A 16,314-nucleotide genomic window follows, 5' to 3' on the forward strand; every position below is an offset into this window, starting at 1 on the left:
CTGAGTGATGTCTGCAGTGCGGCCGGGGGCATTATCCTGCTGAAAGAGGGCACTGCCATTAGGGAACACTGCTGCCATGAAGGGGGTACCTGTTTGTACTAGGTAATACATGTCCCATCCACATGATGCCAGGACCCAAGTACCCAGCAGAACATTGCCCAGAGCATTACACTGCCTCCGCCGACTTCTTCCCACAGTGCCACCCGATGCCCGCTCTTCCCCAGCTAAGTGATGCATATGCGCCCGCCATCCATATGATATAAGAGACAAAATGATTCATCAGACCAGTTCGCCTTCTTCCATTGCTCTATGGTCCAGGTCTGATGCTCACATGCCATTCCTTTCAGTGGTGGACAGAGGTCAACATGGCCACTCTGACCAATCTGCAGCTACACAGCCCCATATACAGCGAGCTGTGACTCCATTCCATCATAATCAGTAGGAAATTTTTAAGCAGTTTGCAGTGCAATAACTTTTCTGCAGAATCGGACAGGACAAGTCAGTCTTTGCTCCCCACATTCATCAATGAGCCTTGAATACCTGCGACCCTGCTGCTGGTTCACCACTTGTCCTTCCTTGAACCACTTTTGGTAAGTACTAACCACTACATACCGGGAACACCCCACAAGACCAGCTGCTTTGGAGATGCTCTAACCCAGTCATCAAAAGCTTCTCCATAGATCCATAGAGTGCTATACAGGAGTGCTGTTAATGCTCGTGTAATAGCACTCGCAGGTTCAGCCTGGCAATTGTCGGGAGAACACAAGTCCTAGCAGTAGCCGCTAGTGCTTGTGTAGTAACAGCCTTACACTTGCAGATGGGTCAGAGGCTGCCAATCAAGAATCAGCAGGCACGATGGACTGAGAAGGCAAGATGTTTATTTCACCAATGTTGGCTTCACCTGTGGCTATTAGCACTTCCCCTTTTTGTATCAGGAGAACTCCATATAGGTCAGCCCCTGGTTTAGGCTACACTTGATCAGCAGGGGGTCGAGACAGGATTAGTGCACAGCTACAGATGCTGCATCGGCGCGTGCATGGAAAGGACTCACTTGGAGGCCATTGACTCATGCAACTAAAGTCATCAACAATCTGCCTTGACCCAATCCCAAGACAAACTGGTGACAAGAGGGTGCAGAAGAGCCGGTCACAGTCAGAAGTGTCTGGTGGCGAGTCCAGTCAGGTTAGCAGATGCAGACAGGGTTCTCTTTTCTTCCCTCATTTTACAAGGCCAACCAATAGAAACCCCACACTGCGCTGCTTCCCCAAAGATCCATACACTGACCCCCAACTCCACCTCGCTCATCCCCGGACCTCCTTAAAGTAACAGTTTCTTTAGCGTCTTTAACATTATAGAACTTTCAACACTTGCATATATAGAATACAATAGGAACTCCCCTCTTTCACATTTGCCAAATTTTCCTGTTTCTAACATATCAACTTCAAGAACTGACTGATCACTTGCTGGCCCGTATATCCCTCCACCCATGACAGGCACCATTGTCATCAGATAATCAATGTTCACACATCAGTGGTTCTAATCTTATTGCTGATCAGTGTATATTCCTTATAGTCTACAAATGGCACACAACCATAAAATTACTGTGGAATCATAGAATCATCGAATGGTAGAGTTGGAAGGGACCTCCAGGGTCATCGGGTCCAATCCCCTGCTCAGTGCAGAATACACTAAATCATCCCAGACAGATATTTGTCCAGCCTTTATTTGAAGACTTCCATTGAAGGAGAACTCCCCACCTCCCGTGATAACCTGTTCCACTCATTGATCACTCAGTCAGAAAGTTTTTTTCTTATTTGTGTGCCCTCCCTTTCAGTTTCATCCCATTGTTTCTAGTCTTTCCTTGTGCAAATGAGAATAGGGCTGATCCCTCTGCAGTGCGACAACCCTTCAGATATTTGTAGACAGCTATTAAGTCTCCTCTCTGCCTTCTTTTTTTGCAAGCTAAACATTCCCAGATCCTTTAACCATTACTCATCCTAGTTGCTCTTCTCTGAACTTGCTCCAGTTTGTCTATGTCTTTTTTAAAGTGGGGTGCCCAGAACTGGACACAGTATTCCAGATGAGGTCTGACTAAGGAAGAGTAGAGGGAGATAATTACTTCACGTGATCTACTCTATGCTTCTCTTAATACATCCCAGAATTGTGTTTGTTTTTTTTGCTGCTGCATCACATTGTTGACTCTTGTTCAGTTTATGATCTATAAGTCTTTTTCACATATGCTGTTTAGCCCATTTCATACATTATGTGCTTATTTTACATTGTTCTTGCCCAGATGTAGGACTTTGCATTCTTCCCTGTTAGTCGCTGCCCACTGTTCAAGCTTGTCTAGATCTTTTGAATCCTCTCTCTTCCCTAGTGTTAGCTATCCCACCTAACTTTGTGTCATCTGCATATTTAATCAGTCTCCCCTCATCTAGATAATTTATAAAAATATTGAACACTGGGCCCAGGATAGAGCCTTGTGGTACTCCACTTAATACATTCTTCCAATTGGATGTGCAGCCATTTATGACCGATCATTCAGCCAGTTGTGAATCACCCCAACAATTGCCTTGTCGATCCTAGGAGATATTTTGCCAAATGCTTTCCTGAAGTCAAGATGCCCTAAACACTAGGTGGATCCGCATGAGAGCAGAAGAGAATTAGAAGTAGCTCCCATCTGTCTTGGTCAGTTCTAGAACTGCTCCCCTAATGAATAGGAATGAGAATTTGAGCAATTTCCTAATGACATCTGTGAAGTCCCTCCTGAGGTGTAAGTGGACGTTAATGCTTGCTAAGACAAGAAGGATGACCTTGGAGGACCAGTATAAGCTCTCACCTTCATAGGTCTCCAATATCTGCACCGTATCTCCCACCTGTAGGCTCAGCTCTTCTTCATGTGTCGTCTGGAAGTTGTAGATGGCTGCAAAGAAGAGAAATATCACATTCATTACAGTGGTACAAAAGCCGATACATAAAAAAATTAAGAAACCAAAAGGCGAGTGATCTGAATATTATTTCCTATTATATGGTCTCCTGCTGTTGTGCAACCACAATTCCCAGGATGCTTTGACTGTCACAGGCTCTCAACGCATGCCCAACAAGTTGTTACGTGTAAAGGGGCCCCTAACTCTACTGCATCAACTATATAACATAGTTTACTTAGGCCAACTATATAACATAGTTTACTTAGGCCTTATTCAGATAAGTGCGCCCAATTTTGGTGCGTGAAAAACGGACAGATTTTAATCTGCATGTCCATGTGTGGTCCATGTGTCTTATATTTTTTTCTTACACGCAAAGAAAACTGAAGGATGCTTTTTTCTAGAACTGCTTAGCAATGATTGCTAAAAAACGGTGAGCATGAAGTTCATACGGAGGTCTTCCTGATGTGCTCCTATTTTCTTCGAGCACCAATGCACTTGAATGGGCGGCAGGACATGTGCAATTTTTTTTTTTTACATGGAACATTGGTCTAAGTAACAAAACACCCTAGTCCTATTGATTTTAATGGGACAACACATGCACCGAAAAGCTGTCCATAAATGACCATATACAATTTTGCAAACAAAGGCTTGACACTCCCATAACTCCCAGGCAGACTATATTAGTCAATATCTATAGTCTATAAGCAAACCCTTTGTTGTCTGACCAAAGGTGTAATTTTTTGCCATTGCCTACCCAGCAGAGATGAGCGAGTATACTCGCTAAGGCTAACTACTAGAGCGAGTAGTGCCTTAGCCGAGTATCCTCCCGCTCGTCTGTAAAGATTCAGCTGCCGGCGGGGGTGACAGGTCAGTTGCGGCGGTGAGCAGGGGGGAACGGGGGGAGAGAGGGAGAGAGAGATCTCCCCTCCTCCCCTCCGTTCCTCCCCGCCGGCCCCCCGAATCTTTACAGACAAGTGGGAGGATACTCGGCTAAGGCACTACTCACTCGAGTAGTTAGCCTGAGCGAGTATACTCACTCATCTCTACTACCCAGTCATCTTTTTACTCCTTTGTAATGGATTGAACTTGCAACCTTCATGTCGTGAGCGAGAGCTTACGACTACATTTCTGTTACCTTAACACTCAGCGCCACACAAGGCTCTAAGTTAAGCCTACAGGATCTCAAAGCAAAATGGGTATCGAAAACTCCTCCGTGTGCCATTACTGGTGTCTTAGGGCACATAAGTCAACTAGAGGCTTGTGGGCCAACTTCGTCCTGCCATGTGATTTCATGTAGCCTGGACACAGAAGAACCAGCTTTCCTGTAGGACACAGCCAGTGCTTGGCAGAGGGGTGGTGCCAGTACAGGGAGCGGGTGCCATCTTGGATTCTGAGATCTGGCACCCCAACACCGCTCTGTCCAGCAGCTCACAGGAGGTGGCACAGCTCTGACCCCCTACCCGACACCCGATGACCCTCCAAGGTAGGAAGCTTGTTACTATCGAGGATGAAGGGGAGAAACACCACCATAGTGCAGAGAGCGCCACCGCCGTGTAAAGATTATTACATTTAGGGCTCACTCACACGGGCAGACGCAGTTTTGGTCCGTGAAATACATAGTGTTTTCACAGACTGAATCGGTCTGTATTCACTGAGTATTTGGACCTTCTGGCAGTTTTGTTTTGCGCACGTGTTTACTGCGTTTTTTGTAAATAAGCAGTGAATATTGTGTACTGCAGGCAATCACTGCGTATTTATGCATTCCCATTAACGGTTAATTTCTGTACGGACCAAAATCGGACGTGCTGCGATTTTTTTTCCCAGATTCCCATTGAAAGTAATGAGATGTGGATTAACTACCAAATTGGCGCAGATTCCAGTCAGACCAGCGGTTTTCACACACGTATTTTACGCGCATAAAAAAACACATCATATCCTATTCTGATGCGTATGACGCGTGCAATATACCCATAAGGGGATGAGGGGGCTTACGTTATGCAGTAATGACGCATGTTACATGCGTTACTGCTGCGTACTGTGGATAATGCGTGGAAACAATACGCACAGAATCCGCAGACAACATACGCCCGTGTAAGCCCTTACTCTCTTTCATCAGACCTTCTACCAGCTTTAGGGCTCCTTCACACGGGCGTATTGGCGCGTGCAAAATGTAGGCATGAAATATGCGGAGAATAGAATCCATTGATTTCAGCAAGTTCGTTCACATTTCTGTATTTTGCGCACGCATTTCAGTCACAAAGAAATGTGCAGAAAAACAGAGCCCGCTGCATTTACGTACCAAAGGTCCCCAAAGAAGTCAACGAGAGGGGCGCGAACGATACGCAAGGAGATGCGTGATACGCTGCGTAATAATGCTGGAAAAATAGCACATCTGAAGCTACAGTAATTAGCCATTTTAAGCGGAGCGTCCGGTTCGCCGCGCGCAAATGAACGTGCCCTGCAGATGGAGAAGGTAGAGTGAAATACGTGGATGCGCGCACAAAGAAGCATTGCTCGTTCCACTTGTGTTAGGCTGGATTCACAGGAGTGCGTGTGTATTTGTGTGAGCATAGGCAGAGCATTTTCGCGGAACGAAGGTTACTTTTTTCCACGTACATCGGTATATTTTACTGTACTTTTTGCGCACGCAAATCGTACAGAATTGCGTGCATCGAAAAACACGCACTAATGCTCCCAGCTGTAATTAGTCTAATGAGGTGTTCTTTTTCCTGTACAGTTATGCACGCACCCATTTACAAACCCCCCATTGACTTCTATGGGGACTTTTTGGTGCGCAAATGTGCAGGAAAATAGAGCGCGCTGCGTTTTTTTCAGAACCGAAATGCGCAGGAAATACAGGCATGGGAGCGAACTCACTGAAGTCAAAGGGTTCTATTTCCTGCGTCTTGCACATGCAAAGTTTGTGTGCGCAAATAAACCCCTGCGAGTCCGGCCTTAGATTGTTAAGAAGAGGGTCAGATGTGAAGGGCACATAGGTCAGCATAGGAGCTGTATACAGAAAACGGTACATTTCTGTTCCCTTCAGACAATGAACGCTCAGGTCATAAAGTAATTACCAACTTCCCATCTGGATGACAACAATTTAAGGAGATTGTCTCATGCCCTACTATGAATGTCCTAGAGGGGGTCCTCCACTCAAGCCCCTCTATCAGCCAGAATGGACAGACAACATAAGAGGGGCTCGCAATCTGGCAGATTAAAGCCATCCTTGTAGTAGGCTCTGTTCCCACCTACATCAGTAGCTCCATTCAGAGGCTCTGGCGCAGAGCCATTACTGAAAATGACAGAGGACATGACAGAATCTGGATGGACCTCATTATACATCCTACCAAAAGTAATTGGGCGCCTGAGTAAGAATCAAAAGTAGTATTTATTTCCATATGGTAAGACTAAGTGGGGCTCTTTGGGCCCTAATGACATCAGACACTCTCTGTGGCATACTTTCTACTAACATCTGATACACTTCAGTTGGTATTTCCCTTAATTCATCCTGCAAAGGTCTGGTGAGTTCTCTCAAAGAAGATCCATCAGCCCATCTACAATGGTGCAAGAACGTTCTATGGAGTGATGAATCACGCTTCTTCATCTTCACATTAGATGGACGTACCTGGGTGTGGAGAATCATAGAGAATGCCGAATGCCTGAGTAAGTTGTGCCAACAGTTAAGTATAGTGAGGGTATTTTATGTGGCATGGTCTCAGTATGTTGGCTGTAGTGACAAGAACCATGAACACAAAGGTGTACCCTGACACTCCAGACAATAATGTGCTGCTACAATGTAACAATACTCTGGGAATGATCGGCCATACGACCAACAAGACAACGCGCCTTGTAACAAATACAACACTGTTTTATGTTGGATTAAGGATATAGATGTTCCAGGATTGGACCGGCTGCACAGAGTCCCGATGAGAAGCCTACTCAATATCTTTGGGATGAACTAGAGTGTTGGGTCATGAAAAATCAACAATGTCCATCTTTGTTAAGAAAACTCAACAGACATTTGCAGGATGAATGGAGGGAAATACCACATGAAGTGCATCAGATGTTAGTAAGAAGTATACCACGGACCGTATCCATTGTCATTAAGTTCAAAGGAGCCCCATTAAGTATTAACATATGGAAATAAATACCACTTTGACTCTTGCTCAGGTGGCAAGTTACTTTGATAGGATAGAGTAGTCAGTGGGATCCGTCCAGTGCCATTCGGTTCCATCCGGCTCCTCATTATTCTGTTCCTATGATGTCAAAATGCATCAGCGAGTTCGATCAACTGATCACCCTGAGTCCCACTGAGCAGCTTTTCTTGCCTGGGGATGCAGGGAAAATATAGTATCACATGGCGGCCATTCAGAGGATTGCTTGTCCTGCAATTCAAGTCTTCCAGAAAGGGAGCTGTTCATACAGAGCAGACTGACTCCCTATTCTGCCTCACATAGGTGTCTTCAGTGAGGAACCCCCATCCATGATGTTTTGTCACCTAATGGGCACATTGACATGTCTTCAGCACTAAACTATTCATGACCTACATATCCTTAAGAAAGATCATCGATAGTTGATCGGCTATGGTCAGCCATTCAAAATTCTCGCCAATCAGCCAATAGAAAAGGCTGTGTCACTTGGGTGATCGCTGCGAACTCCTCTCAAGCCTGTGACGTCCCCTTCATCTGTCACATGGCTTGAGAGCAGCTCAGTCCTATTCAAGTGAATTGGAATGAACTGCAATACCAGGCATGGCCACTATACAAGTACGGCACTGTACCTGGTATGGGCTGAAACGAGAACGGAGCTCCCCTGCTGTCCTGTCAATCAGCTGATTGGCGGGAATCCTAAGCTTTGAATTCCTAGCGATCAACTACTGATGACCGATCCTGAGGATAGCCATCAATAGCGTATTGCTGGAAAAATCCTTTAAATCATTATATGATGAAAAAAGTTCTGCAATTTTCTCATATACTTTATTAGTGTTCTCAAGATTCCTGCTTGTTGTCAGTGACTGAACCCCTTCATTCATGACCTCCAGAGCATATAAATCCCTCCTGGTCCTGCAAGTGTCACACATATCCATAAAAGTACAGTTACTTGTATGAATATTGTAGCGGACAGATTGATTCACTGCCAGCAAGCAGAGATCCTGAAACTTTGTATTATACACAATATAAGCTTTATTTTCCGAAACTGGAAAAAGCCTTTTATCAGGCTGCAGACAGACAGTGAATGTGAACCTAATAATGTTCCTAACAGCGCTATCATAACAGTCCGCCCCCGCCTGGCGAAAGCTCTGGGCACCCTGCCCCTTGTTTCCAGCGCTCTATCTATATTGTTATTACCCTGGCCAAAAACTTCCTGTGCTGGCAGTCATTACTGCGGGGATATTGCAGTTATTGCTAAATCAATAGGAGCCGACATGAAAAACAACTGAGCGGTGAATGGAAGTGCCTCAAGTTCTCTGATTACTGCCTGCAAAAAAGAAGAAAAGTCTCTGAACTTTACACTGCGAGAAAAAGGCGAGACGGCGCAGGGCGGGCAATCAATACGCCATGATGTGTCCGGTATGAATGGGGAGCAAGAAAATAAGAAATCACCGGAAATCTGTCAAAGTCGCCTTTATTCTCTTCAGTGATATCAGTTTCGGGAAAGCTGGGTGACAAGCCGACACTTCGGCCTCCTGAGGGGCTCTCACCCAGCTTTCCTTACCATTCACTATGCAAAGTTATGTAGTTAAGCATTGTTTCACAGCACAAGCTTTAATGGTGGCCATATTGGTTGTCACACCTTGAGCCGCTGCACGAGGCCACACAACGTGAAAAGCTTTTAAGCGTTCAATAAGAAATCCAGTTTGGACGCCGATGGGGTTTTCCATGTGCGTCTCCTGGCTGCTCCTCGGGCAGATTGCATCACATTTCCTTCCCATGCAATTTACTATCAATATAAAGCCAAGAGGACTGCTCTTAATGGGCTTTCACATTCATGAATAGAATTCCAAAATGACAGTGAAGACTGACACCAATAACGAGGAACAAAGTATAGCTGTGAATATCACACATATTTATATCCCTCTAGATTTGTGGCTGCCCCGGGAGTGTCGAGGGCGTCACCAAAGCTAAGAAATCAAGTGACCGTATACGCAAGTACAGATGCCTAGCGAGCAGGATGGGGTCCTTTGCTGACTGGGGGGGGGGGGGGGGGGGGACTACAGCAGCAGTGTTGAAATTAGAAACAACTCCATATTTGGGGCTAAAGAGGTTTCCTAAAAGATGTAATACAGTCTTAAAAGGAAAAAAAAAAAAAAAAAATCAATACTCCCCTATGCCCGTGGCACCCATATTCAGCACTACAGCCCGATGGTCACGTTATTTTTTGCACGTGACAGTTCAGCCAATCACAGCCGTCCGGTAAATCCCTAGCCACTAAAGCAAGCGGGCACGTTAGTTTTATGTTGATTTTAATTAAATGCATTTTCCGAGAATTAAAGAGCTTAAAGTAAAGTAAAACTGATAATCATTAGATGTGATATCAAAAGATGGCATTCGATCTGTGTCAGAGAGCCTCCATGCCTGCCCGTATCACATCTTGTATCCAAGCTAGAGGCGGTACCACAGCATACTAGAGCCTCCATGCCCGCCCGTATCACATCTTGTGTCCAAGCTAGAGGCAGCCCAACAGGGTACTAGAGCCTCCATGCCTGCCTGTATCACATCTTGTATCCAAGCTAGAGGTGGTACAACAGGGTAATAGAGCCTCCATGCCCTCCCATATCACATCTTGTATCCAAGCTAGAGGCGGTACAACAGGGTACTAGAGCCTCCATGCCCTCCCATATCACATCTTGTATCCAAGCTAGAGGCGGTACAACAGGGAACTAGAGCCTCCATTTCTCCTGTATCACATCTTGTATCCAAGCTAGAGGCGGTACAACAGGGTACTAGAGCATCTATGTCTCCGGTTTCATATCTTGCATCGAAGCTAGAGGCAGTACAACAGGGTGCTAGAGCTTCCATGCCGCTCGTATCACATCTTGTATCCAAGCTAGAAGCGGCCCAACAGGGTACTAGAGCCTCCATGCCGCTCGTATCACATATTGTATCCAAGCTAGAAGCTGCCCAACAGGGTACTAGAGCCACCATGCCTGCCCATATCACATCTTATAATGAAGATGGGGGCGGCATAACAGGGTACTAGAGCCTCCATGCCCCCTTTACCACATCTTATATCCAAGCTAGAGGCGGTACAACAGGGTACTAGAGCCTCCATAGCTACCTGTATCACATCTTGTATCCAAGCTAGAAGCAGTACAACAGGGTACCAGAGCCTCCATGACTGCACATATCACATCTTGTAGCCAAGTTAGAGGAGGTACAGCACGATACTAGAGTCTCAATTTCCACCCATATCACATACTGTATAGAAGCTATAGGTGGTTCAACAGCGTACTTGAGGCTCCATAGCTGTCCGTATCACTTCTTGTATCCAAACTAGAGGTGGTACAGCAGGATACTAGAGCCTCCATGCCCACCCCTATCACATCTTGTATACAAGCTAGAGGTGGTACAACAGGGTACTAGAGCCTCCATGTTCCCTGTATCACATCTTGTATCCAAGCTAGAGGCGCTACAACAGGGTACTAGAGCCTCCATACCCACCTATATCACATCTTGTATCAGAGCACATGCAACCCAACAAGGTATTAGAACCTCCCTGCCCATCCATATCACATCTTGTATACAAGCTGAATGCAATTCAACAAGGTATTAGAGCCTCTATGCCTGCCGATATCACATCTTGTATACAAGCTAGAGGTGGTACAACAGGATACTAGAGCCTCCATGTCCCCTGTATAACATCTTGTATCCAACCTAGAGGTGGTACAACAGGATACTACAGCCTCCATTCCCACCCGTATCACATCTCGTATCCATGTTAGAGGTGGTACAACAGGATCCTACAGCCTCCATTCCCACCCGTATCACATCTCATATCCATGTTAGAGGTGGTACAACAGGGTACTAGAGCCTCCATGCCTGCCCACATCACATCTTGTATACAAACTAGAGGCGGTACAACAGGGTACTAGAGCCTCTATGTTCACCTGTATCACATCTTGTATACAAGCTAGAGGAGGTACAACAGGGTACTAGAGCCTCGTCGCCTGCCTGTATCAAATCTTGTATCCAAGCTAGAGGTGATACAGCAAGGTACTAGAGCCAACATGCCCGCCCGTATCATATCCTGTATACAAGCTAGAAAGGGGTACAACAGGATACTAGATCCTCCATACCTTTCTGTATCACATCTTGTATCCAAGCTAGAAGTGGAATAACAGGGTACTAGAGCCTCCATGTCTCCTGTATCACATCTTGTATACAAACTATAGATGGTACAACAGGGTACTAGAGCCTCCATGCCTGCCTGTATCACATCTTGTATACAAGCTAGAGGCAGTACAACAGGGTACTAGAGCCTCCATGCCTGCCTGTGTCAAATCTTGTATCCAAGCTAGAGGTGATACAGCAAGGTACTAGAGCCTACATGCCCGCCCGTATCATATCCTGTATACAAGCTAGAGGGGGTACAACAGGGTACTAGATCCTCCATACTTTTCTGTATCACATCTTGTATCCAAGCTAGGGGCAGTACAACAGGGTACTAGAGCCTCCATGCCTGCCTGTATCAAATCTTGTATCCAAGCTAGAGGTGATACAGCAGGGTACTAGAACCTACATGCCTGCCCGTATCATATCCTGTATACAAGCTAGAGAGGGTACAACAGGGTACTGGATCCTCCATACCTTTCTGTATCACATCTTGTATCCAAGCTAGAAATGGTACAACAGGGCACCAGAGCCTCTATGTCCATCCATATCACATCTTGTATACAAGCTAGAGGTAGTACAACAGGGTACTAGAGCCTCCATGCCTGCCCACATCACATCTTGTATACAAGCTAGAGGCAGTACAACAGGGTACTAGAGCCTCTATGTTCACCTGTATCACATCTTGTATACAAGCTAGAGGAGGTACAACACGGTACTAGAGCCTCCATGCCTGCCTGTATCACATCTTGTATCCAAGCTAGAGGTGATAGAGCAAGGTACTAGAGCCTACATGCCCGCCCGTATCATATCCTGTATACAAGCTACAGAGGGTACAACAGGGTACTAGATCCTCCATACCTTTCTGTATCACATCTTGTATCCAAGCTAGGGGCAGTACAACAGGGTACTAGAGCCTCCATGTTCACCTGTATCACATCTTGTATACAAGCTAGAGGTGATACAGCAGGGTACTAGAGCCTACATGCCTGCCCGTATCATATCCTGTATACAAGCTAGAGAGGGTACAACAGGGTACTGGATCCTCCATACCTTTCTGTATCAAATCTTGTATCGAAGCTAGAAGTGGTACAACAGGGTCCTAGAGCCTCCATGTCTCCTGTATCACATCTTGTATACAAGCTAGAAATGGTACAACAGGGCACCAGAGCCTCTATGTCCATCCACATCACATCTTGTATACAAGCTAGAGGCAGTACAACAGGGTACTAGAGCCTCCATGCCTGCCCACATCACATCTTGTATACAAACTATAGATGGTACAACAGGGTACTAGAGCCTCCATGATCACCCGTATCACATCTTGTATACAAGCTAGAGGTGGTACAACAGGGTACTAGAGCCTCCATGCCTGCCTGTATCACATCTTGCATACAAGCTAGAGGCGGTACAGCAGGGTACTAGAACCTCCCTACAAGGGTTCAGTTCTCCACTATGAATGTTCCTTTTGCTCAGATATTGTAATCACTTACTTATATTAATGTTACAATCAGTAACAATCAGTTTGGCATTGGTGCGAAAGTAAAAATAACCAACAGCATTAGTTGAGGTTTTACCATTTCTGCCTGCTGGGAGGACAGCTTAAATAGGATTACCTTCTATATTCACCTGAGGGTAAATGCACATGGGCGGAAATTCCATGGCAGGATTTCCCAAAGACTTTCCGCTGGTGCCCGCCACCATAGGATTGCAGACAGCCGCGATTTGACCGCGTGAAAACCCGCGGGGTAAACAAATCGCGGCATGTCTTATTTCTGTGCCAGCCTCGCAGAAGCCCGCACAGAAACATCACTAGTGACACGCTGGCTCTGCACTGCATATGTGCGACTGGGCACATAGAGCAAGGAGACGCCGGGAGCCGGTGAGCCACGGTGGTCACTGCAGCCAGACAGCTCGCAGCGGGATCTGACCGGACCGTCTATAGGAGGCCTAAATAAGCAACAGACCACAACTATACAGTCAGGGTACATTCACACGGGTGAGTGCGATGTTGGTCCGAGAAACTGGGACCAATATCGCTCTTGTAAAAATGTGTGAAACTTGCCCGTATGAATGCAACCTCGTAAAAATGAGCTGCAATATCCTCTATTATGACTGTGTGACAGTAGCTGTGTAATCATCACCAGTAAGGGTGCATTCACAAGGGCGACGAGGTGAATCGCACAGCACACAGACACCCCGTCCGTCCGATGTGCGGGAGACCCCATAAAACGAGTCCTATTCTCATGCGAGACTCGCGCCAAAATAGAAGAGGCATTGCTGCAAGAATCGCCCCTGTAAATATACCTAGTGCAAATAATGGGCCGTAAGCAAGTTGTAGAGCATGCTGCGATTTTTCCTCCGCTCATGGAAACCGCAATTGGTTTCCGCGAGTGTGCAGGAAGAATCGATTTCCCATAGCAGGCTATGGACGGTATATAAACATCTGTTCGTGTGCCTGTGCCTATAGATTGCCTGTGGTAGGATCCATGCAACACCATCCAACAGACTGAGACATTGACTGGAAACTGACTACATAACCCCAAGTAGATCTGAGCAGGTCAGAACTGAGATCACATGACCATCCGAGGAGGAAAAGGCTGGGAGTGTCAGACAGAAAGGGATACCTAGCCAAGGTAACATTAGCTGGCCTATATATACTAGGGGATAGCTGCATGATGAAGGATCGGTCTTCAGTAGTTAATCGGCTGGAATCCACCACTCTGGATCTCATACGCATGATGTATGCAGATAGCGCTGTCCATATAGCAGTGGCCCAGGTTGGTACTGCAGGCACAGTTCCTATTGAATACAATGGGGGCTGCACCTGTAGCATCAAACTGGACTGCGGCAATATTGACAGCGCTAACTGCTTTCGGCTCTGAGGATCATTTGATCAGCAGGAAACCTGAACGACCGACCCCTGCCGATCACCATTAATAACCTGAATCCTGAAGATAGCTCACCAATAGTAAAAGTCCTGGACAACCCCTTTAAACCACATACTGAAGCAACATGCGATTTTTGTTATGTGTGTGAAACTCTGATATACAGCGAGGCGATGTGGTTTTCTCACAAAAACAAATAGCACTCGAAGGAAAAAAATGTAAAAGGTAAAAAAAAAATATTAAAAATAAATAAATTTTTAAAAAATATAAAAATCGCATGTTTGCAAGCGCAAAATTGGTTTCTCAATATGGCGCTTGCCTGAGAAAATATATACTCTGCATTATTTGGGTGATTCTTGCTCACCCATTATTACCTATTGGGGCGAGAGGAAAAAAAAAATTGCATCACACTGGCATGTCATATAATTTGCATGCGAGCGCGATACGATTTTTACCATTTTAACTATTTTTTCATGTGCGTGGAAACCTCGCGTACGTAAATGTGATGCGTCGCTAATGCCAAAACGCTTTGCAATTTCCGGAAAAAAAACACAGTTAAATAGAAGGCGATGTAGGTGCGAGAACATCCGACCTACGTCACACTCACCGGGTGAATGGTTGAGGTCCAGTACAGAACTGTCATCTTTTACTACAGATTAACCCCGTGTAACCCAAAACCAACCTGTACAACTAACCGCCTACTAGGAGCATAACACAAGCTCTTGCACCAGAACATATGGGGACACGGAGCCGACAACTAAGGTGGAGTTATGGAGATAACAGCAATGTTTACTCTCCTGTTAATATGTAAGGAAAAAAAATCCAAGACGTCTTGCTTACGGATATAATAATATAGGAGTATGTAGCAGAGCCGAACATGTGATTTAACTCATGGAGTCTAAAACCGTATTTGCATAATGAAGAGGCTTCACTGCAGTCCTATGGAAAATCACACAGCGTGATAAATGAATCCAGCTCTGCTACATCCGTGCAACTTCTCCATATATGAGGATAACCTTACAGATTAGTAATGGCTTGTCAATGGTTAATCAGATATGCAACGGTTCAATGCTGGTCTGCAAAGCTTACAGTCTAAACAGGGTTTCATTGATTTAAGGATTATAGAAGAAGTGTAGGCACATCAGACTCACCCACTCCAAACTTCTCCCTCTTAGTGGGTATCCAGCGGGCCATATTACATTGGTGTCTTCAGGGAGGGGGTCAAAGTTGGCACCACTGAAGTTAACGTGCTGGGCTCCTGCCCTCCCCTTGCTGCACACTGTACTCCACCATGTTCTGTGACTCACAAGGGAGGGTGCAGGGGTAGGAGGTGGTGGAGCTGAAGGGGTAGGAGTGGTTAGGGGTGCAGCAGATGGAGTAGGAGGTGGTGCAGCAGGAGTGGTTAGGGGTAGAGCAGGGATGGGGTAGGAGGGGTTGCACTGAGGAGCATGAGTGGATTATTGTGCAGGCAGCTGCAGAAGTGATAAATGGGGATAAGAAGGAGGGAAAGCTTGGAGAACTTGGGAAAGTATAGCAGGGAAGGGGTGATGGAAGAGGAGAGGATTAGGTGCAGCAGGCAGGGGTCTGCAGTTACCTGGTGGGCAGTGCAGCTGGATTGTCCTGGTGGGGTCAGTAATGTGTGAGCCTGGACACATTGCTGGAGGCTGCTGCCTCTGACCCCCAGATCTTCTGGAATGTTGCAGGGAGGAGACAGCAGTGCTTTTGCACCATGCAGTTCAGGCTGTGGCCACTAGAGGGAGCAGCTGCTGGCTGTCATTATTTGTTTATGATGTTTGCAGTTATTTGTCAGAAACTGTTACTTTGTACCTTACTTGTATCACCTCGTGTAGATCTGGTTCTTGCTGCGGCATCGTACATCTGAGGAGCAGTTCTCCTATTTGTGGGCTGTTTCCAGTTACATATTAATGTCAAGTTCTCATTTTATGCTCAAAGTGGAAGTACAGAAGTTATTTATAGGGTGAGTTTAGATATTGTCCATTTATTCAGTACAATATTCCCCTAAATGCTTCGGTCATGGTGAAATAATCCCAGCATACACATACCATGACAAGCGGCCATGCTGGGAGTTGTAGTTGCACAAAATCTGGAGATTAGTTACCATGGCCATAGGGCTTATTCACACCAATGCATTTGCATACGCAATAC

General features: G+C 45.9%; 1 protein-coding gene across 1 annotated transcript in view; it reads right to left on the bottom strand.

Moving 5' to 3' along the window:
- The window catches only part of DOCK5 (dedicator of cytokinesis 5), a 100,737-nt gene extending 84,910 nt beyond the window's left edge, over positions 1-15,827 (bottom strand). Inside the window, exons 1-2 of the mRNA XM_066593519.1 lie at positions 15,743-15,827; positions 2,840-2,923 (exon numbers count right to left, since the gene is read on the bottom strand). Of these exons, the coding sequence (XP_066449616.1) occupies positions 2,840-2,923; positions 15,743-15,803 (145 nt within the window). The 5' untranslated portion in view covers positions 15,804-15,827. The remainder of the gene's footprint in view (positions 1-2,839; positions 2,924-15,742) is intronic.
- Between the last annotated feature and the right edge of the window lie 487 nt (positions 15,828-16,314).

Source organism: Eleutherodactylus coqui, chromosome 2, assembly GCF_035609145.1.
Source record: "Eleutherodactylus coqui strain aEleCoq1 chromosome 2, aEleCoq1.hap1, whole genome shotgun sequence".
Taxonomy (NCBI): domain Eukaryota; kingdom Metazoa; phylum Chordata; class Amphibia; order Anura; family Eleutherodactylidae; genus Eleutherodactylus; species Eleutherodactylus coqui.